General features: G+C 41.8%; 2 protein-coding genes and 1 long non-coding RNA gene across 5 annotated transcripts in view; 2 read left to right on the top strand and 1 right to left on the bottom strand.

Moving 5' to 3' along the window:
• The window catches only part of IFT56 (intraflagellar transport 56), a 54895-nt gene extending 42700 nt beyond the window's left edge, over positions 1-12195 (top strand). For 2 of the 3 annotated variants that reach the window (XM_090042743.1, XM_090042742.1), the window contains 4 exons: positions 1368-1437; positions 5281-5387; positions 8750-8883; positions 10894-12195. In XM_090042743.1, the coding sequence (XP_089898869.1) occupies positions 1368-1437; positions 5281-5387; positions 8750-8883; positions 10894-11005 (423 nt within the window). In that variant the 3' untranslated portion in view covers positions 11006-12195. Of the gene's footprint in view, positions 1-1367; positions 1438-4996; positions 5047-5280; positions 5388-8749; positions 8884-10893 lie in introns of those variants that run through there. The other variant, XR_016441819.1, reaches the window with a different exon arrangement.
• LOC149865962 (uncharacterized) overlaps positions 1-22019 on the bottom strand; it is a 35103-nt gene extending 13084 nt beyond the window's left edge. Inside the window, exons 1-2 of the long non-coding RNA XR_016441820.1 lie at positions 18050-22019; positions 17627-17677 (exon numbers count right to left, since the gene is read on the bottom strand). This is a non-coding gene — a long non-coding RNA (uncharacterized LOC149865962). The remainder of the gene's footprint in view (positions 1-17626; positions 17678-18049) is intronic.
• Positions 22020-22611: 592 nt separating this feature from the next.
• Positions 22612-27531, top strand: part of UBN2 (ubinuclein 2) — an 86781-nt gene continuing 81861 nt past the window's right edge. Inside the window, 2 exon segments of the mRNA XM_090042736.1 lie at positions 22612-22903; positions 22905-23229. Coding sequence (XP_089898862.1) covers positions 22644-22903; positions 22905-23229 — 585 coding nt within the window. The 5' untranslated portion in view covers positions 22612-22643.

Here is a 27531-nt window from a genome sequence, read left to right as displayed (position 1 = left end):
TGGCCCAGCCCTGCGTGAGGGAAGAAGACCTGATCTGGTTCTGACTGGGTTCACATATTAAAGGCCACTGCTCCCTGCTGCCAAATTTCCCAACCTGTGGGGAACCCCGCAGGACAGATGCGATGGCTCTATAGGCTGCATTTGGCCCGCAGGCCAGAATTTGAACTAAATGATTGCACTTTTAAATATACTGCATCTGGGTTGCAGAAACACCAAAGACTTATAAATTTAGCCTTGAATAATAGGTCCTCCTGCTTTTGTCTGTATTTTTACAAACTGTGCTGAGTGGATTTGCATTATATAGATGACAATTTTGGAACTGCTTATAAATTTAAGTAAGCCCATTGGTACTGTTTTGGTGTCTAGTGATCTGTGACTGTGGCCACGCATCCATGTAAGGATTACCCTCTTCAGCAGTTCATAAATTTATTAAATGTCTCCAGAAGTAACCCTCTGTGTAACATAATTTTTCAAAAAGAGTGGCCCCTCTGGGCATAAGGGACCAATCTGCGGGGTGAAATGCTACTCATAGCAATAACACTCCATTCTGAATTAGAGCATTAGCAATGTTTAAACAATAAAACCATTTGATTGATTGGCAAAACATTATTTTCCAGTAAGTGCTTTTTATAATTATGGGCAGAATAACCCATGTACATGGAGAAAGGGGTTTGATTTTTTTTGCCACCATCCCCAATAAAGAATGGGTATTTTTATCTTTTTTGCTGAGTGAAGCCACCACAGAAGATTTAAGAACACAAGACCACCTTTACCTCCTTCTGACTGTCAAATGCAGTAATGATTCTGTCTCCATAATAAATTGTAAAAGATAGTATTTTGACCCAGAGCCTCTCTAAAACTGATGGTTTAAGGGCTGTTATTGCTACTTCAGGAACTTCAGGTTTGTTTCATACAGTAAGTGGTAGAGGGAATGGAAGAGATCATCATTACCGTGAGGCCTCTTCTGGTATTTTAGAAGGATGATAATTTCACAGCTTGCACTACATGCTAAACAGTTGCATTCCTAGTTGTTTTTCCCATAGCCCCATCTTCCTTTATGCTCTGCTTGTTGTATATCAATACCCACTGGCAGTTGTTCAAGCAAAGCCATACCCTCCCCATAGTTTGGCACTGTAAAGCTGCAGAAATCCCATGATAAGCATTGTACTGTTTCAGTTCTCCACCTGCCTGACAGAAATACCCCTGTACATTGCAGTTTTATACTCCCAGTTCTTCCTATCAAGCTGCTCTTTGTCTGGCGTAAACCTTGGCTGTGTATTGTGGAGATGGATCTAGTTTCTCTATATTGCAGAGCGCGCATGCATGCATACACACACATACTCCTAATTATTTTTCCCCCCCCACAGGTGTTCCTGTTGATCCAGAGTGAGAAGATAAAGAATGATTATGTTTACCTTAGCTGGCTAGCTCGCTGCTGTGAGTCACTTTACTCTCAAAATTGCTAGATACAGATCCCCCTTTTTGCATCCGTCTTGGCACTCTGCTCATTCTATGTTGTGGGTGGATCTAGTGCTCCACGAAAGTGAACAGAAAAGTGCCTTAACTGTGATCAGCTACAGTGTGGCCAATTTACTGCACAAGCAGTGCATCTGGCTGATTTTTTTTAAATACCTATATTTTGGTGTTGACCCTAGCATAATTCTATCGATGTTACTGTACCTCCTTCCTGAGCTGTAGGAATATTCTCTTGTCAGTTCTCAACAATCTGAACAGAGATTACCAATCTTAATTTTTTCCCTAATGTAGTAGCACAAATGTTTCCTTTCCAATTTTAAAAATATCCTGCTAATTAAGGATATATCTACACTGCATTCAGTCTGATGGTTGCTTGCCAGTATTGCTTACATGGCTTTTAATCAGTCTGAAATCACACAGTTGGTGGTACCTTTCTGTAGGCCAACTCAGATCTGGAGATTTTTCTCAAGTTACCCATTTCCTTCAACAACACCCTTAACTTCCTGAGCAGCAACCATTAGGACGTAGTCTGTGCTGAAGAGAGATCATCAGCATATAGATGTGACCTTCTAAAAGAGGTCACTTGGGGCCTGCCACATCACATCACACATGCGCGGCTAACCCCTCTCTCTGACTCAGCTTTGGGATTCCAGAATTTCTTTCCCAATCCATAAAACTAGCAGGTTTGTTTATTGTCAGGTTTTTTTTGTTAAAGTTTTTCCCTGGAAATTATTAAGGTTTCAACCTGATGAAAGATCTCTTGGGTTCAGCAGGAGATTATAATGGTGTTTTGGTAGGTAGTGTACTTCCTTTTTTAATTATGTAGTAAAGAAGTTATTTGATATTGGTGCTAGGCATGTTGTAACTGCTCAAAATACTTCCTTTTAGATAAAGTTTAAAACTAAGATAGTTTGGTCATTAAAAGATCTCACAGCACTTGCATAAGGATAGTTAAGTATTGTTGGGTACATTAGGTAAATGCTGTCTTGGTAATTGTTTTCTTCATACTAAATTCACACATGTGGAAGATGAGTTGCTAAATTATTATCTGTCTTTAAAATGCACAGGTAAACAACTGTTGCATTTCATTACAGATAAAGCTGCTTTCAGGGATAGGTGTAGTGATCCCTTTATTTGCCAAGCATGCAAATAGCTTTAGGATCTTTCTGGTTGAAAGGCCCCATATAAGTATTATAGCATACTCATTTTGAATATGAACAAGTATTGAGTCGTAGACATGTCTACCTTAAACTATTTGCAAGGGGCCAAAGATGCTGGTAGTGCAGCTTTTTAGGTGCATTACACAGTCAGCTCTTTTGCTGATTATATAGATCGTATCCTGAAAAAGGTAAAAACTCATTGTGTTTCATCTCCCAGCATAGTACTGTCTTTCTGCATATACACAGCTTAGTAGTTGTTAAAGAACTATAAATGCATTGTTTTTTCATGCAGAGAACTGTGGTTTGTTAGGTTTTCAGTGACTGGTTATCAGGTCATCATATAAGACACGTCTCTCCCCTGTAGTGTGTGCTACTACCAGAGCTAACAAAACAAATGTCTTGCTTCCTGCCCTGCAGAAAACGTCCGATTAAACACCTATTCTGATGGCCATTATCATCTCCCATACTGCACTTACTTCTGCAGTATTGTACCATATGGACAGGTCTTCCTGATTTCTCACTGTCTCTGGCTGGCAAGTAGATTATGCTCAGAAACATGATAATGTTATGTAATCTTTAACTTAACTGAGCATTTTACTTATCAGTAGAGGTAGTTTGTGCAGAGAAACTACTTTTGAGTATCTTTTCAATGCACTTCAGATTTACATTGGTATCTCCAGTTAACATAGGCAATAATTGTTGCTCCTCTTGACTTCTGTGCCAGTAATGCCAAGAATGCAGAAAACTTCCCTATGTTAATGGCCAGTGTTCAGAAAGGTCTATCCCTCCCCTCCAATTCTAGCTCAAATTCAAGAAACTATCCAGTTCCACTGATACATCGTTATGTCTGAAATTAACAGGCCAACTTTTAAATTAAATACAAAGATCAGATTTCTTAGCTTTAGAAGATCAACTTTTAGAATTTTGTCTCCCAAAGTATTGGGCAAATCTCCTTACTGGAATTCAAGTATAGTTCCATTCAGGCACTTGTATGATTAATTATGTTTATACTATTGAGGTTTTAGGTAAAAGCCTACCTCTTGTTTACATAAGCAGGGTTAAAATAACTGCAAGATTTTAAGGGTTCTTGAAAGAAATTTGCCACTGGAAGCATGGTGATAAGAGTCTTGCCTACACTTTGTATTCCTTTGGGCTATAGAACCATACAAATTAATGTTTACAATCAAATGGACACTGGGCATTGAGGACTTCAGTCTTGTGTCCTTCTGTTAAGTTTTTGTGAATGTGAAAATGCACAATATTGACTCTTACAGTTTTGAATACATCCAGAAATAAGAGGATGCCACAGTCCAATGCCACACATTAAATACTTTCTTGAGTATAAACATTCTCCACGTTCTGACTAATTATCTCTAAAAGCCCTAAGACTTTATGGAATCATAGAAAATTAGGGTTAGAAGGGACCTCAGGAGTTCATCTAGGATGGAGGTCATTCGTGGATGGTACCTTTATGACTATACCAAAGCTTAAGAAACTGTAAGTGAATTTCAGTTGCTTATTATTTTTTTAGTACTATGCTACAAGTAACAGAATACATATGGCAAACTTGATACAAACTCTTTTCAGTTTTTATGACAACAGACATGTCCTCCCAAGATGGAGCTGAAAGATTTTCAATCAATTTTTATTATTTAAAGGATATGAAGATTATTTTACTTGTTTTTGCTAAGGCATCTGATTACATTCAGTCAAAGCTCAACTTGATGTTAAAATGCACATCATAGTCTTGAGACTGTTTCATTGGCCAAGAATGCTGTTATAAACGCTGTTTGTTCTTTGCTAAAGGAAGATAAGTGCTAACAAGAAACAGATTTGTAATGTTTCTTCATTTTTGTGGTTGTGGAGTATCTAAGTTGGAAGGATAGTGAAGCAAGATACAGCTTTTTTTTCACAAAATTTAAACTTTTAAAGCCTTCTTACTACTGTCGCCATTTCCTGATTTTCAGATGTGTAATGCAGAGAGCCTTCTTTGTATCTTCCAGCCTAATTAGTACTCTGTTCATGTACTATAATGTAAATCTGAGATGTTATTTCCATCCCCGCTTCTTGGAATCCTTTTATACATTTGGCATTTCCTTTTCCTGTGGGTAGTATTTCATATGAAGTAGACCAGTGGAATAATCTGTCACATGGTTTTCCAGAGTAGAAGAACCAGTGATCCATTCTAGCCTACTCTGTTGATATAATGTAAATCTGAGATGTTATGGACTTGCATCATTTGCAGGTCTAGCCTTATAATTGTTACTGGTGGGGCTGAGGAATTTGCTCTTTATTCTATGGCAGTGTTTTTCAACCTTTTTTTTTTTTGTATGTGAACTCCTAAAAATTTTTGAATGCAGGTGCAAACCCCTTTGGAAATTGTGAATGGTGGTGTGGACCCCTTTAAATTGTAAGTGTGGGTATTTACATGCTTTTGATTGATCATAGTAATGTTTGTGGACCTCTTAGATATAGTCTGTAGACTCTTAGGGGTTCACAGACCGCAGGTTGAAAACCACTGTTCTGTGGTGTTTGGTATGAATGGGAGATTTTGGTAGACTGGGGTTAAAAGGTTACAGACATTTACTTCAGCTGTTATTGGGCAGTATTTCTTTGCCTTTTCAACTTCCTGTTCTCATTGCAGATATCATGAACAAGAAACCTCGACTAGCATGGGAACTCTATCTGAAGATGGAAAATTCAGGAGCATCCTTCAGCCTCTTGCAGCTTATTGCAAATGATTGCTACAAAGTGAGTTGTTTGAATTCTGCTGCATCCCACTCAGAGGCCTCTTTTACAGTAGACTCTCATTCTTAATATTCCCCACCACTTTCTGAACTAATGAAACTCCAGTGATGCTGGTAGACTGAGAAGGATTTATCAGCATTTTAACCAGGGTATCTTTCGGGCAGGCGATTACACTAATTAAAGCTCTTGCGATTGTTTTGTACTAGTGCTATCATTAGGGCTAATCACCATTTCTACCACAGAAAGAGCTATTACTACTAGTAGCAACAGAAAGTAGTTTTGAGAAAAAAGTTCCAGAGGAGATTTGAAGCTCTTCCTAGCAATTCTTCTCTTTCTGTTTGAGACTTAGAATATCAGCACTGATGCTTTGGATGGTTTTTCTTCCTCAACCCCATTTCCCCCACAACCTTGAGAGTACATACAATGAATAATTTGGTGAAATCACTGGGAATAGAGTACTAGGATTTTTCCAGAATTTATTAGTGTTGGATGTTAAAAAAACATCAATAATTGCCTTGTAAGTGATATAGCTATGTAGTCTTGTAAACTGGCCTTGTATAGGCATTCAGTTTCTCCTGGGAGAGTCACTGATCTCCCAGGAGAAACTACAAGAGTACAGATGTTCAGGCTTTTTTTCTGAGGTTTAAAATGGCTGCTCCAGGAGAAAAATGAGTTGGGGAACAACCAGAGTTAAATTATTCCTGGGAGAGTTTCTCCTGGGAGAGCGAATGTCTGTATCTGCTTTGGCTTCTTTCAGATCATGATCCTCTAACATTCCTCGTGCCACCTCTCAGGGAAACAGCATGTTGCTTGCTGGACTCTACTGCTCCAGCAGGGAGCAGAGCAAACCCCCTTAGTAATCCCCACAATTGTCACAGGGAAACACAGGTTGACCATGGCCAGTCTGGGTCAGCCAATTGGGTCTACCCTATGCACTACTGCCATCTGTTGCCAGACTGACTAAGGGAGCCTGCAGAGCATGCTGAGATGTCTGCACAGCACCCTTCTCCCCCTGCCCCACTTTCCCCCTAGTTCTACAGTGTCATCATCACTGCAAGTTCTGCACTCTTCAGGGCCTCAGCATTCAAATGTCTGTATACCTGGCTCTGGATAAGTTTCTTTACTAAGTTAACAAACCTTGGAGAATTGTCCCAGGTTAATAATTCTGGCATATTTAATAGATTTCATAGACATTTGGGTTGGAAGGGACCCCAGAGGATCATTGAGTCCAGCCCCCTGCCCATTGAGTCCAGCCCCCTGACTGGGTAGAAAAGAGCGCAGGCCAGATGCCCCCAGCCAGGTGCCTATACAGCCTTCTCTTAAAGACCCTCAAGGTGGGAGACAGCACCACCTCCCTTGGGAGCCCAGTCCAAATTTTGGCCACCCTTACTGCAAAGAAGTTTTTCCTGATATTCAGCCTAAATTTGCTCTCTGTCAGTTTGTGACCATTGTTCCTTGTTACCCCAAGAGGCACCCTGGTGAAAAGAGCATCTCCAATCCCTTGCTGCATTCCCATAATGAATTTGTAGACAGTCACAAGATACCCTCTCAACCTTCTCTTGTGGAGGCTGAAGAGGTCCAAGTCCCTCAGTCTCTCCTCATAGGGCCTTGCCTGCCAGCCCCTGACCATACGAGTGGGCTCCTCTGGACCCTCTCAACTCTATCCACGTCCTTCTTGAAGAATGGTGCCCAAAACTGGACCCAATACTCCTAGTCATAATGTACAGCTCATTTTAAGGCTGAAATTTGCCATTGTGTATATCTGCCAGGTTTTAAACAACTGAGGAATTTTAAGTGTAGGTTTCCTAAATGTACACGTACATCTTTTTTATATGTAGAGCAATTCTGAGATTCTGAAAGAAGTTTAGGTGACAACACAGGATTTCCTTTTCAGAGAAACAATGCAACCAGACGGAAGAAGTACTCTATTCCCTCAAGGATCTGAGGACAACTAGGTCTGTTGGTATCCATACTATACCATCCTTCCACAAGCTCCTTTAGGTAGCTGTCTCAACAAAGGCTAAGAATGTTTTCATCAGCCAGAATGCTCATCCAGAAAGCTTCCTTATACCAAAGGTGTCAGTCATCTTCCTTTTCTGTCAGTACCAGGGTTCCTCCTAGAAGCACGGCAAGTGTCAAGAACCATGACAAGTCCAACCAAAAACTGAACTTGAAAAGTCACCTCATACCCTTCCTTTGGGCATAGACAGAAGTTACAGCTGAGAAATAGATACTAGACATTGTTGCCTGCAGCTGTCCCAGTCACTTTCATTCTTTGTCCCTTCCCCTATCCTTCTTCAGGGTGCTATCTTCCTAAAGCCTATTAAAGAAAGAAGTGGCCTCACTTGTTGTTGTTGTTGTTATTAACTTAAAGAAAGCATAGAAGTGTGGCATGACAATATGGAGGGAAAATATTCTATTCCTGATATTTCTTTATGTCCAAGAGAATATAGGGGATTTTATCCTATCTTAGCTCTGAGGAGACTGAACAAATGTATATTAATTCCACCAGAGTGAGATCTTAACTTCCAATAACTCTTACTTTGGTTATTATTGAACACAGAGAGATCATAACTGGCTGCTACAGTCTAGACTTGCCTTGACTATTCCAGGCAGGAACTGTCTGTTTGTTTTATATTTGTACATGCAACACTGGGGCTTTAGTGCTACAAACCACCATTCTGGTAATCTGTGATTGGGGGACATTTCTGCTAGACCCGTTTTGTCAAGAACAAGGTCAGATTTTCAGACCTTTATTTCAGAGGCTGTTTGAGTTGAGAATCATTACCAGATGTCTGTCTTCTGTGGTAGAATCAAGGCCTTTTGAACATCTCACCAATTTCTCTAATCTTCTGGGTGATTGCCAAAGCCAGATGAAACTGGGTCATATTCATCTTCATAGCTCTCTACCACCTGAAGCAGTTTTGGCTGACAGGGTTGTGTTGAAAATGTCCACATAAGCACTGATCAAGCCCAGGCCAACTAGAACTTTTATGTCAAAAGCCTGGACCCCCAAACACTTCACTTGATGGACTGGATGCTGACTGGTTAAGCACCAGGGGAAAGGGTTTCTCCTTAAGTTCAAGATACCCCGATACAGAATATTCAACCTACAGCAGGGGTAGGCAAAATACTAATAATAATTCAAAGTCCTGATTAAGATAATACTTATTTTCCGAATCTCTGTGCAATCTACTTGAAACTGAAATGTGCCTCTTGCAGTTCTGAGCAGTTTGGAAGAGCAGGAAAAAGTATGCTGTTTGCATAACTGTAACTCCAGAAAAATAGCATCAGAATTTTGGATCTCTTTCTGTTTAGACAGTCACGTGTGTCTGAGATATGTGGTGCTTTCTTTTGCTACACAGATGGGCCAGTTTTATTATTCAGCCCAGGCCTTTGATGTTTTGGAGAGACAGGACCCTAACCCTGAATACTGGGAAGGCAAGAGAGGTGCCTGCGTGGGCATCTTCCAGATGATCTTAGCTGGCCGAGAACCCAAGTAAGTACTCTTATTTTGTATGAAATTCTCACCTAGTCTTCCTTGTCTAACTAGCAGTAAGCCAGAATTGCATTAAGAGCTGCTTTTATGAAAAGGAATGGATAACCCTACCTTCTCCAACTCGTTTACTTTTTAAAAGAGACAAGTGCTGCCCCAGTGGTTATGTACTCAAATGGCATTTCTGTTGTCTTTCTTCTAATCTAATGGGTACAGGAGATGTGAAGGATGACCTACTGACTTATCTTTAAGTTAAGTAGATCCCCCCCGATGCAAGCCGCCTCAGACTGCAAATATATTTATTGGATATCTCTAGCTAGACAAGGCTAAGATTTGTCAGTAGTCAACAGGAGCAGTCTAAAATAGGCAGGCTATTTGAAATGTGGGTTTAAAAACGTTTCAAAACATAGTGCTTCTGCTGTGGAACACACAGGGAGCCCTTACTTCACTTTCTGACCAGAACACTTTGGAATTGCTATAGCTGCATGCTACAGCAGGCTCTCCAGACATTGGGGTGTTACGAGGTGCATACGGCACCTGTGTCTCTGCTTCCACTCTTTCTCCCTCCTACAGGAGCCAAGCAGACTCTTGGTTAGGGCACCATTGCTTCCTGCACTGCAAGGCTGGGGTTTCTAGAACTCAGAGCACCTGGCCTCTGGCACTTGGGGTGTCCCAGGTACTAGGACTCCTGGCTTCAGGTTACAGGGAACAACAGTGCCTCAAGTGGTGGCAACCCCAAGGAGCACCTCAAGTCCCATGAGCCCATGTGTGCAAGGAATGCAGGGAGATCGAGGGAGAGGGGTGGCTGAGGGAGGGGGGCAGTAGCAGCCGGGGTGCTGGGAGAAGGTGTGAGGGCAATCACTGCATGAAGGATCCACAACCTGAAGAGATGTACAGTGGCATAAAACAATAAAAAATTGTACCAGCTCCCTTTGGGTACTGTTTTATCATGCTTGGGAGCAATTTATCTCATGTGCTCATCTATATGGTAGCTTTTTGAAACATTTCAAATGCTATGACTATCCATACCCTAAAGAAGATAGGGGTGCATGAGAGAGTGATGCTTCTGCAAGCAGTCCTTTTCTTTCTGAGTAATAATAAACGTGCCATTCTTCACATGGTCAGACACTTGGTATAATTACCTTTTAAGCCCTGAGGCAGTGCTCCTGCATTAAATGTACATGTTGCTGTTCTTTATATGCTGTCTTTTCACATGGCATGAAAAACTGAGGTTGTAACTACTTGCTGAGTTTTGTGGCTTTTTTTTGTAGCAGTTGTTATTTTTAATTTTTATATTCTGACCAGGCTCTAGCCTGAATAATTACATGTTGATCACTTAAAATTTCCCCTCATTATAACTAAACACATTATTCTTTTTAGGCCTGAACCACTGTCTAGCTTTACTGTGTGTTTTTTATCAGCTGTTCCTCCTCTTCAGTAGTAGGGAAAGGGACCTTTATTTCTAGAGTCTTGTGTTTTTGTGTCCTTCAGGATATTAACAAGCATAGAAATGCCAGGTAGTTTTCTTTTGGGGTCAGCTGTATTGGTCTGGGGCTATATGACAGACAGTCTTTTGGTTTGAGTTGATATCTTTTATTAGACCAGCTTGGAGGTGGGTTGATGTTTCTGGTAAGCTTTCAGATAACACAGTATCCTTTTTCAAGCTAAGTGGAGTGCAGAAGGGGGTGACTCTCCTGTGTATGCTGGGGAAATCTGTTGCTAGTCTGTGCAAGTGGATGTGTTAGTTGAACTGCTCTGAGGGCAATCATACTGTCCACATGGCAGGGGAAGGAAAAGAAATTTCTTGTGGGTTATGGTATGGGTACCCAGTATGGTTGGAGTTTAAGCAGACTGTAGTGAGGAAGATAATTCACGTCTCTGTTCAGTCCATGATTTTTTGTGTCCAGAGTGGTGATGAAGTTGAGTTCATGGGCACACTCTTTAGAAATGTCAGTTGTTATTTAGTAAAGTGACCCTCACTCTCTTTTACATCTTTGCCCTTCATTTACCCAGAGAAACCCTACGCAAAGTACTGCATCTCCTAAGGAGCACTGGTAACCCCCAGGTAGAGTACATCATCCGCATCATGAAGAAGTGGGCCAAGGACAACAGAGTCCCTGTCTAAACCAGCACTACCAAATACCAAGTCAGTTATCATTTTTTTGTCTATGGCTGGAAAGTGTGGATCCTGGCCTATCATTTACAATGTTAAACACAATGACCTAACTGTAGGATTGAGTAAGTAGAGTACAGAAGTAAGATTGCAAAAAGTTCCATGAATAATTTAATATTGAAGATTGATTTTTGGAAGGAAAAGGTTTGAAGTCTGTTTCCTTTCTACCACAATCCCAATGGTACATTTTCTGTCTGTATCAATACCTGTTTCTAGTTCAGGGCCTGTCAGATTTTGTTTTATACTGTTGTTCCAGCTTTTACTTCTCAAACTACTCCTTGGATGTAACCCAGACTCCCTTGCATCAGCTTCAACAGATGCATTGTGGCAATTAGTCCAGTGTTTTGTATTTTAAAATAGGTCTTTGCTCTTCAGAGAAGAATCATTTATAAAATGACTGAGCAAATGTGCTTCAGGAGAAGACATGGCAAAAGGAAGAAGGATTGTGGTATTTTATCAGTGATCGGCTTCCCATTGACGGCTGATTTTTTTTATTTTTTTTTTGGTTTGAACAAAACGCAACACAATTTACTGAACCACATGCATTTCTATATAGATTCTGGTAATTAATAACTTATTCATCTTCCATTTCTGTCTAAAAAATTGGTTTTCCCTTACCTGCTGTAGTCAGAATATTTCTGAACGTGAGACTCAATCAGCCAGAAGTGCAGGACCCCAATATCGCTTCTTATTTTAAAAACAGTCACAAAGTTTGGGCCGCTTCAGGAGCATGAGGTTATGTTTAACTGAGCTGTTCAGTCTTGGTTTAACCCTGATCCTCCATGCACTTACATATTGGTATCTTCACTACTCATGTAAATGAAGGTACGTATATGTTTACACGATCCTTTCATCAGTCACTACCCTCATCGTCACTGTATCATGATTTTGGCTGACAGTTTGCTCTGCAAATACTCTCCTGTTCCTGAAGGAGAACCCTTCACAGAATATATAATTTAATCCTGGAGGAGAGCAAGGGGTTGTGACAGAGAAGTGCATTATAGTAAGCAACACCTGTACCATATTTGTAAAGGACAGTTGTTTTATTTATTATGTATTTTTTGTACCTTGTGAAAAAATACTTTATTGTAAATTGTACTCTCTGCTAATACTTTGATTAAAGTTTATACTTGGATTTATAATTTGGCTTCTTGTTTGGTTGTGTTTACCTCATCATGACCAGGCAGTTGGACGCAAATTCATTTAATTGTGGAGGATGATAGGTTTGCAATTGGTCATGAAAATGCTGATTCATTAATCAGTCAAAGATGAACTGAGTTAAAGGAACCTCATCTATGAACTGTTCAATGGCATTTGCTGTTAGATACTGAAATAAAGATGGCTCAAGTAATCTTTCCACTTGGAAGTGGTTTTGGTTCTGTTATCATACCCCAGCAGAGATGCTGAATTCTCCTCAGGCTATAAGAAGAAAGACTTCTAATTCGTGGTAGAAGATTACCACATTTCTCAATGCTGGAGTCCACAACTTTTAAGTTACCTTTTATTATCTTACTGCAGCATGTCTGACTGTTCTGACAAGAACTTCCATGTGTACCATCAGTCACGTAGCTGTCAATGGCTTGGTACATTGTAGGCTGCTTGCTTCTATGTGGAAAAATCCAGAAATTTAGATCCCTCATACTAGTAACAAGAAATAAGTTCTTAAATCCTGCAAATGACGTCAGTACAGAAACAAGGCTGCTGTGATGTATGATACTCAGTCAGAAAGTAATGCCTCCTAATTTTTCTGTTCTAAGTGAGGCACAATCGGTCCGTGAGAATTTTTTTGTCCAAATGTTTGAACCTCCACTTGAAACTGAAACATTGTATGACAGAGACCTGTCTCAGGTGCTGTTTCTGCATGTCAATGCTTGCCTGCACCCCAGAGGCAATCTCATCGGTTGGATACACTGCTGCCCCATCCTCTATACAGCCTAGACATGACACCCTCCAATTACCATCTTTGGGTGCCTTTGAAGGACAAATTGTAAAAGTGATATTTATGGGATGATAGCCAAACCATGGAGACTATGCAACAAGAACTTTTACAATTGATATGTGCCCTTGTTCACTGGTGGGAAAAGGCCATTGATGGAGAGGGAGATTATGATGCACAAAAGCTGTGTGTTCAGTGATTTTCATACAATTTTTTTCATAGACGTTTAATATTTTTTTCAATAATATTTGGCTGAGAAAAATATAGGACATTACTTTCTAACTGACCCTTGTTTAAAGAACACTAAAATGCTTTAGTTGAAAGCAGCTGCAAAATGCTTTCCATTTGTAAGGTATTTTTGTTTTCCTTCCCAGATTAATTAATTTGGAAACAGACTGGAATGGATGCTGTGAGCCTTGGTTTCAAGCTGCAGAAAAATCAATATGGTGACTGTGACAGATATTAAATGCAACTATTTCGTTCACTGAAGTATAATCAGACAGAAAGATGAAAAGCCTCCAGATCCATTGCAAATCGCTTTACATGTTAAAAGTAACTCTTTTGCAAAAAGTCTTACATCTCTAAAAGCACATATACAATGCCATAGGCTAATTTTAAATATTATGTTTTGGTAACCCTAAGTCATTCCTAAATGTCATGTTTTAATAATATCTTAGCTGCTTGTAACTAACCATCTAGAGTTTATGCATGACCAGCTAAACTGTTTTGATGCCTGCTTTTGTTTACAGCAGTTGCTAAGTAGTAGGGTTGTGCAAAGCAGGCCCTGTTCAATTTGGATTTGGATTCGGCCTGAATCGGGGACAATGATTCAGTTTGTTGATTTGGATCACTGTTCCTGTTTCGATTTGGCTGAACCCGAATCTGAAGATTCAATGCTGATTTGGAGAATCAGCGATTTGGACATAGACACAGCTTTAAAAGTATTTTCTACATACTTCAAGGTACCAGTGCGGCCTGTGAATGCTGCAATGCTGGGGCGCATGGAATGTCCCACAGGAGTGCGAGGGCCCTCCATGTGCTAGACAGTGAACCTGGAAGTGGACAGCAAGTGCTTATGGTTCACTTCCAGGTCCACCAGGGAGTGCACAGGGGGCCCCCCCGATGCCCCCCAGCTCGGCAATCAGCTGCAGGGGGACCCTGGGTGCCCCCCCAGACCCAGGAGGCACCAGTCACCTAGCTGGGGAAACATGGGGGCCCCCCCTGTGTGCTCCCCAGCAGATGCAGAAGTGGACCAGAACTGCTTCTGGTCCACTTTCGGGTCTGCTGCCAGGTGCACGGGGGACACTCCCGTGCTTCTGTGGGACATTCCATGTGCCCCAGCATCACAGTGTTCATGAGCCGCCTGCTACCTAGAGGTATGTTGTAAAAATATTTAAAGCTGTGTCTATGTCCAAATCGCTGATTCTTTCTGAATCTCTCCAAATCAACTCAGAGGGTTCCAATTCAATTTTGAGAAGTTGAAGGGTCCTCTGATTCGATTCGTATTCAGAGATTCAGCCACTGAATCGGGCCGAATCAAATCAGGGACCAAAGCATCACACAGCCATACTAAGTAGTTTTTAGTATGTTATTAGTGTTACTTAACATCGCTTCTAATATAGTTCATTTCTCTAGTATAGATTAGACCTCCAAAATTAAAGACAAGATGAATTTGGGGAGGGTTGTACACCTTTGCTTTATATAATGTATTTGTGTTCGTAATTTGCATTACTGTAGCACCTAGAACTTTCATCCTCAACCAGCACCAGAGCTTGAAAGGATTATTTTGGAAATTCATATTGGTTTTGTTTTATCTTTTCAATTCTAAATATTACAAATATCTTCCCTGGTTTAGCTTGAGAACTTATTAGAGAAGCAAATACACATTACGTTAATGTGCGGTAAAATAGTCTACTGCTGTTTTTTAAGCATCACTAAAAAAAAAGGATGCAAATGTACTACTGTGCATTAGCACAGCCTAATGCGCAGTAATTTAATGCCTCACACTGGAAGCACTAAATCTAATGTGCATTAGAAAAGGTGCATTAATGCACATGTAGGTGCGCCCACTGTGAACTGCAAAGGCAGTAACAATTGGCATCAGGGAACCTACCAGGGAAAGAGGTAGAGATGAACCTCATAGACTAACTAACTAAATTATAGATGCACAAGGTTTCATGAGCCAGAGCTCACTTTATCAGATGCTAGGAAAAGATGGGCAGAGCAGGCTTTCAAATTGGGAGGGTGATTTGAATAGAAAAGACAGGGGAGGGAAGAAGGGGAGAGAGAATGGGGAAAAGGTGGGGGAGAGCAGTGCTAAGTTTAGCAAAGAAGCAGTAAAACCCATACAAACAAAGGGGTCACAAAACCTAATCCAAGAAGTGTGGTAAGAGTCCATAGTCCCTCTACTTAACACAATCCAGTCCATGGATGATTTCTTGCTCTGCAATTGTGTGTTCAAATCTGCTTTAAAGTTTCACTGTACAGTATAAGAAAAGCTACTCTGAAGTCAGCCATGGAATGTGCAAGAAGGATAGTGTTCTGCCACAGGACTGTGTGTGTGTTTGGACTTAATGTCAGATCAGTGCAGCCCATTATTTCACATAAGGATCACCTCATCTGGCCAATATAGATGGCAGAGAGGCACTATGAAGTTTCAGTTAGTCTATAAGGTGGATATCTACCCTGCAGTTTGCCTGATTTTAGATTAACATGGCTGACTACCCCTCTGGTCAAAGAAAAGCATGTCACAGTCCCCAGAATAGGGAAGTTTTCATTTTGTTTAAGGTAGAATGAAATGTAGACTTCCACTGAAGCTCAGGGGGAAAATGTGTCTCCCACTCATGTAGATGAGAAGTCTTCCCAAAGGTCAACACAGTACACAACCTCCAATTAATAACTATAGGTTTAGCTAGCTATTCAGAATCACAAGGCACTTTTATACAAACTAGTTACTGCAAGGCAATTGGAGGCATGGATTTGCTGTGTCAGCTACTCTGGGGTACTTGCCTGGTACATGCTCTTGCTCCGTGTCAGACAAAAGCTAAACCTGCCACTGAGGGGTAAACTACTTTGCATTAGATAAAGCATATCTTCAAGGAAGGCTTTCAGTGTTGATCTGAAGACAAATGATGGAGAATCCACTTCTGTTCTTGGTAATTTGTATCAGTGGCTAGTTATCCTCACTAATAAATAGGTATCTGGTTCCAATTTGCATTTGTCTGGCTTCAGCTTTCAGTCATTAGCTTTTGCTCTGCCTTTTCCTTCAACGTTACAGCCCCAAAGAACTTTTCCCCCCCTTGTGAATGTACTTTATTTAGTATAAGCAAGTCATCTCTGAATTAAACAGATTTAAGTTTTTTAAATCTCTCTACAAGGTGCTTTTCCAGCCCTTGAATATTTTGTGTGGTTCTTTCTGCATCTTCCCTAATTTTTCAACATCCTTTCTAACAGGTGGATACCAGAACTGGGTGTACTAATCCAAGCTCTCTAAAGCTGTTATACAGAGGTAAAATTACCCCATCGGTAATACTCACTTTTTCCCTTATCATTCATCCAAAGACTGCATTATCCCCTTTGACCACAGCATCATGCTATACGTTGCTGGGAATTACATATTCCCTATATGTAGATCCTTTTCAAAATAATTGTATTCTTGAACAGTTCCTTAAGTACAGCTTGTATTCCTTGCTCTGGGAGCTCTGGCAATTCATGCTGTTCCCCTTATCTCACCACCAAAATCTGGACCCATGGGTAGACTTGTGGGTCAGATACAGTCAGTGGGCTGTATCTTGATCACCCTAATTTGAATCTGTGTCTTCTACAAATTTTATTACCAGTGATGTCTATATTTTCTTCCACATCATTGATGGAAAATGTCAAATCAGGTTTGGATTTACTACCAAAGTGAATGGAACCCCACTATACACTTTTAAATGAGGATGAGGGTGATGAGTCCCCAGTGACTAATACAATTAAAAAATGATGTTAGCCAAATCTTATTAACAGTGTTTTATTATTTCTGCATAGTGCTATTTTTAAACGACTGTTTTTCTAAGTCAAGCACTTTTAAACAGCATCTAAGCCCCTACTTTTCAATTAAACTTGTCTCGTATATGAATTAAATCAGACCTGGTTTACAAGTCTTAGCCTTTTAATTCTTCAGCAACTGCATTCTGTATCACCCCAATGAGACTACTGGAATTTATACTTCTTAGCCATTGTTTCAGGCTGTCTTCAAACTCAGGAATACATTACTATATTGGTTATATTTGGAAAGTCATACTCAAAACCAGAAGAGTTAGAAACTTCTCAATTGTGCAGAAATCTTAGGCTTTTATTTTAAATCCAAGTATGCCATGCAGGACATACAAGTCAGTTAGGTGTCTAACATTTGTGCTCAATGAGACAATTGCTAAATTTCTGTAAATCATTTAAAGTCATAATCTGCATTAACCTTTCATAACCTTTTCATAGAAATCGTTCTGTATTCACTAAGCGTTGTAGGTTAAGGAAAGATCCAGTGTATTCCACACATACTCATGATTCCTGTTTTGTATACTGCTGGGCTTAGTGGCTTCTTAATATATTGACATTTTCTCCAAGACCAGCAGTGCTGTAAAAATATCTTGACATACCTGTATAGTGATTTTCTTCCCATAGGAAATCCAGGTCTTGAGCTATTTTGGCTGAAAATATTCAGAAAATATATGCAAGAGTTCATGGGTAACAATTTACTACATTTAATTCAAAACTTTTTTCTCCCCATTCAATGGCCCGCGGCAGGGGGGGGGACAGGGCAGGCTGCTTGCCCCCTTCTCCCTGCCCCCCAACTCCCTGCCACTGCTTTCCCACTGTAACAGTGGGAGGGGGTGGAGAGGGAGGAACAAATGTGAAGGTGACCATCCAATAATTTAGATTCTATACATGGAAAACTATAACATTTATAATTTTTCCATGTATAGAATCTAATTGTGGGGCAGGGGGGAGGGCAAATCATCTTAAATTTGAAGTTGTCTTGAATTTTGGAATATGGTGTTTTGTGTGCCAATCAAACATACCTGAAAATAGGAGAAAAGATCTGATGTGGTCTCAGAACTGCACTTCCATGTATCCATCCAGGAATTACATTATATTGTCAGAATCCTCAATATGGTCAGTATTCTGTGGAACAGATATGCCCAGTATAAAGTGACTGTTGCAAACACATCTTCTTCCATGCAGAAAAGAACTATAGCTGTTATGTAAATCTGAAAGGTATCTTTGCTTTTATGCACACAATGTAAAGTAAGTAGATAGCGTTAAAATTATTTCTTGAACTACCACCACACTAAAGCAAACTTCAGGAAAACTTTGTTACCAAAATTGTCAAACCCAGTCTTAAATTTTGTGTTTCATTCATAGCACTGCTTATTATCATGGCATCTGCCTGTAAAATATCTCTTTCTAATATATCACTTTTATCTGCTTCATTCCCTAGTCATAAATGCTAAACTTGAGTCATTGCTGAATAAATAGAGAATAAGGCTGGTTATCATAGTCATGTAAAGTAAAGATAGAAAAGCTCTATTAAATCATGCACTGATTAATCTTGAAGGCATGTATGTACAAGTTTTCCTACTTATGGTATCCATGCATTTTTGGATATATTCTGTGATGCATCAATATTGCATTTGTTTTAATGAGCGCACCATATTTCCTGTATTCTTTCTCCTTTATGCCCACAACCATTTTCTCTTTTCTACATTTTCTGTTTCATCCCCATTTCCCTTGGTCCCTCTAATCCAATTGCTCTAGCTGGCTTGTCCAACTTCACAGGAGTATTGCACTGAAGTGGTATTTGTTTCAAAAGTATGTTGTGATCTTCACATAAAAGTCTGCAAATAAGCTTGTCTTGAATCATTCCTTTCATCATGCCAGTGTGAACCCCTTAAAATGGTAAGTAATTATTTGGGAATAGTCCTATTGACTTAAATCTGTCTACTCATGTAATTGTTTAGGAGCGTTGAGTTAACGGATTCATAATCTGGTTCTTGGTGCTTACACCTTTCAAGTAGTAGTAGCAATTGTAGTTACCCTCCATTCTCCTTGTTTAACTTAGCTATGCATAAAGTATTTACTTTTTTGCAAGTAAGAGAGCTTTGTTTACCTAATGCACATGCTTTGAGGAGTTGTAATCATGATGGGAAAGGAAATAGACATTACAGAAAAGTGACACATTTTTGAAACAGCAATTTTACAATTTACAACTTGGTTTTCTAACATCTGAGTAGCCATATTATGGCTTAGGTTCATTGATCATTGCAAACTAGAGCTAAGAGTTCCTCTGAAGGTTCTTAAAAATACCTATTGGGGGCTGGGTAGTAGGGAGGAGTTCAGTTACATTCCACTTGTCTATGTCAATTATTTGTGTGGGAAACCATTTTTCACAACTAAAGTAATTTTTTCAGCTGCTATTTTAATAATCTGGCAAATCAAAGGAGCTTTGTTTTGAAACTTCAGGTTTGGCATGTAGATTGTTCCAAATGATGAATATGTGCTTTGCAGTCTTGAAGGAAATTTGGTTTGGAAATAAGATTATGAAGGCATGAAAATTCTGATGCATAATATTCTCCTTTCTGTTCTGTCTTTAAGCATGCATGAAAATTAAGATATGAGCAACTGTTTCTGTAATCTTTCTCTGCAGTCTGTGATAATAGTTCTTCATCTAAGTAATTCAAAGCATCTTACAAAGCCCTGAGGGGACAAAAAGGCATTGGAAGCATTGTTCAATAGGTTGGTAAGTGAGGTGTAGAATAGTTGACTCATTTTTTCCTAAAAAGAAGAAGTTGTTAGAGAAGTAGGTAAGACACAGCAGTTAAATACTAGTTCCCAACTCAGTGTGTTTTCTCAAACAGTGCTCAGCAACCCTGTTTGGGTCAGAGGTAGTAGACAGGCAGATACCAGGACCCAGTTACCATGGGCAGAGGAACCACAGATGGTGCCAGGGGAAGCCCCACTTGCAAGGGCTGGATCAAGTGGCTTGGGCGGCCAACCCGTCCTAGAAAGCTGTTGTGTATTTACAAAACTTTGGGTCTCATATAGGTAATTTACATATATTTAAATAAACCAGTCCTTAATCAGAATGAACATTGTTCAACAGGATTCCTGTTGACAGCTTTTAACTTGTTACCTGTACGAGTAATTGTATACAAGCAAATTTGTGTCTAGTCACTTTTGGGACTTAAGTACTGGGTGCCAGTGAAAGAGAAAACTGCAAGCTGATTAATGAGTAAACTTCCTCTGCCCGGAATGGGAACAGTTCCTTTTTTGTTTTAAAAGCACAGCAGGATTTTGCCTGGTCCATGTCTGCCTAAAGACTGTTTCTCATAGCACAAATGTATTTTTTCTACACCAGTGTAGCATGCAGGCCTTGTTTAGCTCATCAGACCACACTACTGCCTCTGCAGTCAGAAGTTCTCAGTTCAAGCTTTTGCTGAGAGAGATTCTTTATAAGCAAGGATAATCCTTCCTATTCATGCTACAAATAGGTGTGGTTGCTTAAAACAAAACTGTGATTCATATATATAGTTCCTCCCCAAGTTACTAATGGAAGAAAGAATTAAAGCAGCAAACAAGCCTCACTATGCATAATAAAACATAAATCACAATGGCTATTTTAGACTATCTCCAGATGTGCTGCCCCAATGGGACAGTTTTTTCTGTCAGAGACAGGTATCCCATGTAAACAAATATCCTTAAGGAAATCATGACACTAAGAAAAAATAGCACATCAAGCCAAACTCCATCATTCTTCCTGTCCCTGTGAAATAACTAGGTGATTCTAAACTGCAAAATGAGCAAATAAGATTCTCATAACACATGGCGCAATGGAGAGCCACCCATTAGAGGCAGCTCAGCTGAAGTTTTAGCTGCATGATGGGTGGTTATAATCAGCATGTTCCACGCAAGAGCTCTTCAGTACTGTATGGATTTCTCCAGCAGCTTGCCCACTTACTGATTTCTGCTTCCTTTCTCTCTGTTTATGGTTTAACTATTTTTTCTCTTCTTTTTAGGTTACCGGAGACTTCTCAACAGAGTCTTTTTGTATTTTTTCTATGTACTTCTTGATTTCCTTCCTTGGAAGCACACAACCTGCACATTAGTTAGCAGGTTTGTTTCATGGCTCCAGCACAGTTCAGACTCGGAAAAAATCCCTTTCCTTTTTTCCTATGGAGAGTTGTGCAGGTTTTCTGAAATGTACCTACATGTTGCAGAACTAGACACTTACTGCTCAATAACATTTGCTTCTATCTCCCTGCTGTCTTGGTGCGGTACTACACTACCTTCCTCTGACTTCAGCAAAATGAAATAGGCAGCAGCTCAACTAAGTCATGAGTGCAGTAGTTCTCAACCTTTGTTGTACCAGGACCTGTTTGTAAATATCAAGGGCCAGTCCTGACTGAGTGCCCCTCACTCTTGATGCAATGCCCCCCAGGTCCCAGGGTGGGGGGAAGGTATGGATATGTCTGGGGGAGAGGAGCCTCAGGCAGCCTCTTGCAGGCTAGAGATCTGCCAGCCTGCAACGGAAAAGCCACAATTTGCCACATTTTTCTCTGTTAAAAGGTGAGTACATTTTTAAAGCTTGTTGATCCATTTTTGCTGAGCTTTTGGTTGTAGCTGTGTTGGTTTTTCCCTCTTGACCTTTTTGTCCCCTGTTTTCTTCCCCCTCCCTCCCCTGCTTTACCTTTTGTTTTCCTACTTCTACCCTTTTATATTTTCACTGACCTCCTGTCATACTTTTAGCTTCTCCCATTCCTGCTTTCCTGATCTCCAACCATTCCCTTTTTCACAGACTGCCTTTTTCACCTTGTATTTATCTCTCTTGTTTCCCTGACTTCCCTCCCCCCACCTTCCCTGCTTTTCCTTTTGTCTTGCTTATTTCTATCTATTTACATTTTCACTGCCTCGGGGTCTCCCCACACCAAGAACTTTTTCCCAACTACTCAGTTGGTCTAATAAAGATACCGCACCTACTCAAAGAACCGTGCCTGCCTTGCTCCATTTTTAAAGTCTGTCTACAAACCCTTTCATATATGCTGGTGACCCACGGGGTGAGTAACGCTGCTTTGTTCCCCATTCTTGGGAAACGCTCACGAGAAAGGGAAACCTCTGACTAGAGATCAACCCCTCCTCAGAGCGGGCCTATATCTAAAGACGTTGTCCTCAGCCAGGGGGCGGCGAGATCGGCCGACAGGCGCACTGCGCGCCTGGCAGGAAAGGGGGCGGCAACTGCCCCCCAGGAGCCCGCGGGCGGCCCCGGCCAGGCAAGCTGGGCCACGGGGCCGCCCGCCCTCGCGCCGCCTCCCGCAGGGGCAATGGCAGCCGCGCGGGGGCGCGCGGCCCCAGTGACGTGCCAGGGGCCATGTTGTGTCGGGCTCGAGCAGCTCCGTCCCGTCCCGCCCAGCCCCGCGGCCGCTGGCCCTTTAAGCCCCTCGCCACGGACAGCGTGCACATTTCCAAGGCAACTGGGGGCGGGAGCTTGCGTCAGCGGCGCGTGGGCGCGGAGGCCGCCGTGACGTCACGCGAGCTGAGCAATAACAGCCGCGACGCGGGGTGGTACGCTGGGGGTGGTGTAGTTGTACGCATGCGTGGTCTCGGGGCCTGCTTCTATTTATGTTGGGGGCGCTCCAAGATGGCGGCGGCGGCCGCGGCGGGGAGAACGTAGGGGCGACCGCGGCCGCGACCGGCGCGGAGGGCGGGGCCGCCGGCAGGGGGTGTCGCCGCGCGGCGGAGGCGGGCGCCGGCGGGCGCAGGATGGCGGAGCCGCGCCGGGTGCCGTTCATCAGCCTGTCACCCGTGAGGCGGCGCGAGGGCGAGAGCCCGGCGCTGGAGCGCGAGCCGGAGGTGCCGCCGCCGCCCCCCCCCCCCGCCGCCGCCGCCGCCGGAGCAGCCGCCGCCGCCACCGCCACCACCACCACCACCACCACAGCCCGAGGCCGCCCGGCCCGACCCACCGCCGCCTCAGCGGGACGCGGCTCGGCCCGACCCGCCACCGCCTCAACTGCAGCCGCAGCGTGAGCCCCCGCGGCCGGAGCCGCCGCCGCCGCCGCGCCAGGGCACCCGGCAGGAGCCTCCGCCGCCGCACGAGGCGCCCGCGCCGCGCCGCACGGTCCGCCTGGAGCTGGTGCTGAAGGACCCGACCGAGGAGGGCTGCGTGGAGTTCAGCTACCCCGAGCTGCTGCTGTGCGGGGACCCGCGGGTATGCGCGGGGGCAGGGGGCCGCCCGGACTCTGCCCTGCGAGGGCGGTGCCGCTTCTCTGTCGGTTCCTTGTTTTGTTGGTTTGTTTGTTTGGTTTTTGGTTTGTTTGTTTGTCCCTGCCCTCGAACTCGGTTGAGACCCTTCCTGTCGCTCTCCGCCTGCCAAGTCTGGGGAAGGCCTTTTTTCGTCCGTAGGTCTCGGGGCACACTGTGAAACAAGGGCATGGAGCTGCCTGGGGGGTGGGGAACAAGGCCAGTAAGCCTAGCATGTTTCACTGCTGCTTGCCAGGCTGGGCGCAGCAAAATGAAAGTGGTGTGAGCCCAGGCCCAGAGCTGTAACAATGCAGGAGAGGGGTTCCTGGAGGCTTGGGACGCAGATGCGGACGAGAGAGGTTGTGAACTCAACCCGAACTGCTAACAATGGCGTTGATTGGAAAACACACGTTCTGCACCAGGGGAAAAAAAAAACAACCCACGTGGCTTAGCCTCCGTTTCTGTGCTCGTCAGAGAAAGTTTCTCCGTGCCACTGGAATCTTTCCCGGAAGGGAAAAAGGATTGTTTCCATAATCTTGTTAGGAGGCAGAAAACCCATTTTGATTCTCAGGGACTGCAATGTGGAGTGAAACTGGCTGAGGAAGATCGCTTTGTTTCTGAGTTTTGTACTGCTGTCCAGCAAAATATATGCAAGTCCTTCCTACCCTAAGATGTAATCATAGTGCAAAGTCTCTAGGTGATTTATGTAATCCTTGGTCTTCTCTCTTCTGGGATGTAGAGAAGTCTGGTGTTTTGCATGTATGTTTAGATTGATAAATCCATAAGCTGTTAGCCAGAATCTTTCAAGGAGGTATAACATAACCTTCCCTGTGCTTGGTTGCTTATTCTTGGTGTTGGGAAGAATGGCATCACTCCCACTTCAAATGGAAACAGAGAAAATCAGCATTTTTGTTTTTTTTAAAGTTCTCAGATCTTTCTGTCCAAGTAAGGAGGCTAGTTCTCTTCTCTTTCTACAGTTGTTGTAAACAAACAGTTCTAGCCCAGGTCACTCAGATGGCCAATCTCTACTCTAATGGAGGGGTGCTGCTTTACTGCTTATAGAGCTGTATGAAGTATTTCAAATACTTCATTAGCTCTTTTTGTGGGATAGAAACTATATTAATGTTTAGAGGTTTCATGTCTGTGGAGCTTCCCTGTGCAGGTCTTGTGCATTCTCCATTAGTCCATTTTTTTTCCCTGTAGGTCAGTCTCGGTATGTTTAGTGGTTCTGGTTTACATAGATATACATATTGCAACTCGTAGTTCAGCTGCACTACTTCTGTTTTCCCTTTCTGGCCAAGATCAGTGTTTTGGCCACTGTCACTTGCTATGACTCTGCATACACTCAAAAGTTGTCCTGTTGAGCTATATTAGCATAGTAACTTCTACTGGGGCAGAATTATGTTGGTATAAAGCCATGACTCCTAACCTTGGGGCATGACCCAAATCAAGGTTGCAGGGGGTCCCCCTCTCTCCACCCTTCCCGCCTGCGGGACTCTTGCTGTACGTGGTCCACGCAGCTCTTGCTGCTGCTGCCCCCACCTCCAATCACAGTCCAGCCCAGGCTCTGCTGGTGCTACTGGGCATGAGTGAGGTGGTGGTGGGGGTCATTACCCAGATTTAGGGTTGCAGCAAGAAAAGGTTGGGAGCCACTAGTATAAAGGTACTTAGTATTAACATAGTCTCCTCTCTGGAAAAGGGAATAACTTGTATCATTTATAAGGCACCTTTATACTAATACAACTTGATTTACTCTAAGGTTGTACTGGTAGAAATACATTATTTAAAAAAAAAATGCACCTCTGACATAATTATACTAATAGTCCAACTTTCAAATGTAGACTGGGCCTTAGAAGAAATATGTGGAGTTAGTTGGCATGAAAGAACAAGTGTTGTGTTCTTTTTGCTGGTTTCTTGCAGAGTCCTGACTCATAATTTACACTTTTTCTCTCTTCAACAATGTGAAACAACACGTTTTATGTTTTTTAAAGTAGTCTTGTGACCTGTTTATTCCTCCTCTGAAATTCCAGTGTACAGTTACCTACAGTCATTTTAACTATGTTGCTGTGGAGAAATTAATGCTTAAGCATTAATTTGATAAGAGAAAGGGAGACATGAGCGTCTACTTCATTAATGTAAGAAATGGAAAGATATTTCAGTTGCTTCCCTCAGTAATATGGCAGTACAGTTATTTGGTATGGGGTTTTTTTTTCCATTTGTTTTCTACTTTCTTATGCAACCATTAGTTTTGTTGAGGGTTTTTTTCACTTAAATAAAAGAAATAGAGGAGAAAGTAATCCTAGAAAATGCAAGAAATGTAGGGCTTGGATTATAGCAATCTTGTATGGCCCTGCTGGTTTCCAGTCTCACATCTACAAAAACATCAAGCTTAATGGACATCAGAATATTGTAAAGCACAGAAGTATCAGGGATATGGCTTTCATGGTGTTGGAGCAGAACTAATTACACTTGTCAAGTGGAAGAGCTACATAGATGTATTGCCAGCTAAATGTGATGGAGAAAATGTACTGAAATAAGGCTTAAGAGCAAAGTCCTGTGCCTACCTTATCTTTCTATAGAATCTGAGAGGCTGTTTCCTCCTTCCCAATGGATATTAAAGCCTTAGATTTTAAACTTTTACATTATTTAGCTATATGTCATACTTTAAAATAAACTGTTTATATAAACATATCCCTAAAAACAGCTATTGCACGGAGAAGTATCAATGTTTGAAAGTTTTTGCTTATTCTTCACTCCCTTACATGGAGTTGCTGAACTTTCCTATGGCTGCTCCCATTGGAAGTTTGATATTGTGTAATAAAATTAGGAGCAAGTCTTGTTCTCTTGCAGTAAGTGATGGAACTGCAGTAGGTTGGTTATTGCAAAGAGTATAAGGGCATTTCACACTTTGATCACTATAATAACTGATCTCTTGTTGGTGCATTGAGTAGTGACCCAAAACGTTAATGGGCATGACAGATTGGTTCCTTTTCAGCTCTATAAATGAATTTTTGAATGAGAAATGGGTGGAAGTGCTTGTTGGAAGAAATTTATACTATCCTTGTTCTACTGTTCTGGGGTAAACTGAGGACTTCATCTGTCAACTCACTGGTAGCTCATCTTGTCAGCACTGAACTAATTTTCAGGACGAAAGATTGTTCTGTGTGATCGGTAGATTGTCCTAGTAAGCAGCAGTAACACTTACTCTGAAATGTTGAGGAGCTCATTCTGTTAAACAGAGGTAATGTTGCAAGCAAGTATGGCACTGACAGCCCTTTATTTCAAGGTTAATTTCTGCTGATGTCCTCCAATACAAGCTTGATAAGTTTCTACCTCTGCCTCCCAGTATGGTGTTTTACTGTAACAATTTTAAAATGCTATTATATCTTTCTCAACAAAAATGTAGACGGGGTGTCTTTTTCTACCTAAGAGTAGCAGAGGAATGAAGTATATGAAGAGAGGAGCACTGTAATCTGACAGGGAACTTCTGATACCCTACTGAATTTCTCAGTTCAGTGGATGTTATAGATGGAAATGTAGTTTTTTGAATCTCTTCTCTAAGCACTTGTTTTGAAGGTCCTAGTTCTTTAGAACTATGATACCTGCAGCTCAGCATCACTACTGAACTGGAGAATAATGGGTTAGCATTGTGAGTTCATTGAATGCTGCTCTTTCATATTCATATGAAGGAACTTGCTTTTCTTTAAGTTTTAGAACCACTTTTTTTCTATTGTAAAAGGATAACATAAAATTAGTTAAATTAGTTAGCATCCATAAATGGCTCTATTAGCCTGAAGAATATTTCTGGACACTTGGTGGCGGGGAGGCGGGGGGTTGTGTTTTGTGTGTGTTTGTTTTTTGTTTTTGTTTTTTTCCCAATAATTGTTGCATTCGGTAAATAAACTCTGAAAATGCCACCCTGATTCTTCTGCTGCACCTTTTATTTTCCTTAGCCTTTCTCCCAACCCTCCCTCCCCTGCTCCCCCTTCCCAAATAACTTGCATTTATTCTGGTATGTTTTTATCAGTTTTCTTATATTTGGCCATAGTTGACTTCAGTTTGGAGGGAGGTGGGAGCCACCAAGGCCCTCTTCCCAAATGTGTGCGAACACGCATCTCTTTCCTCTCCTACTTATTCACGTTGTGAGATGATAATTTCTAGTTTGCAATAGCCCTGTGGTTGCCACAATAGCAGACTTGGATAACATGTGCTGTAATTCCTCACTGTCTGAAAGAAATGGGTAGTTCCTGTCCCAGCTCTCCCAAATGCT

Source organism: Crocodylus siamensis, chromosome 4 (assembly GCF_052110815.1).
Source record: "Crocodylus siamensis isolate JL-2025a chromosome 4, ASM5211081v1, whole genome shotgun sequence".
Classification (NCBI taxonomy): Eukaryota; Metazoa; Chordata; order Crocodylia; family Crocodylidae; genus Crocodylus; species Crocodylus siamensis.
This window is presented reverse-complemented; position numbering and strand designations above follow the sequence as displayed.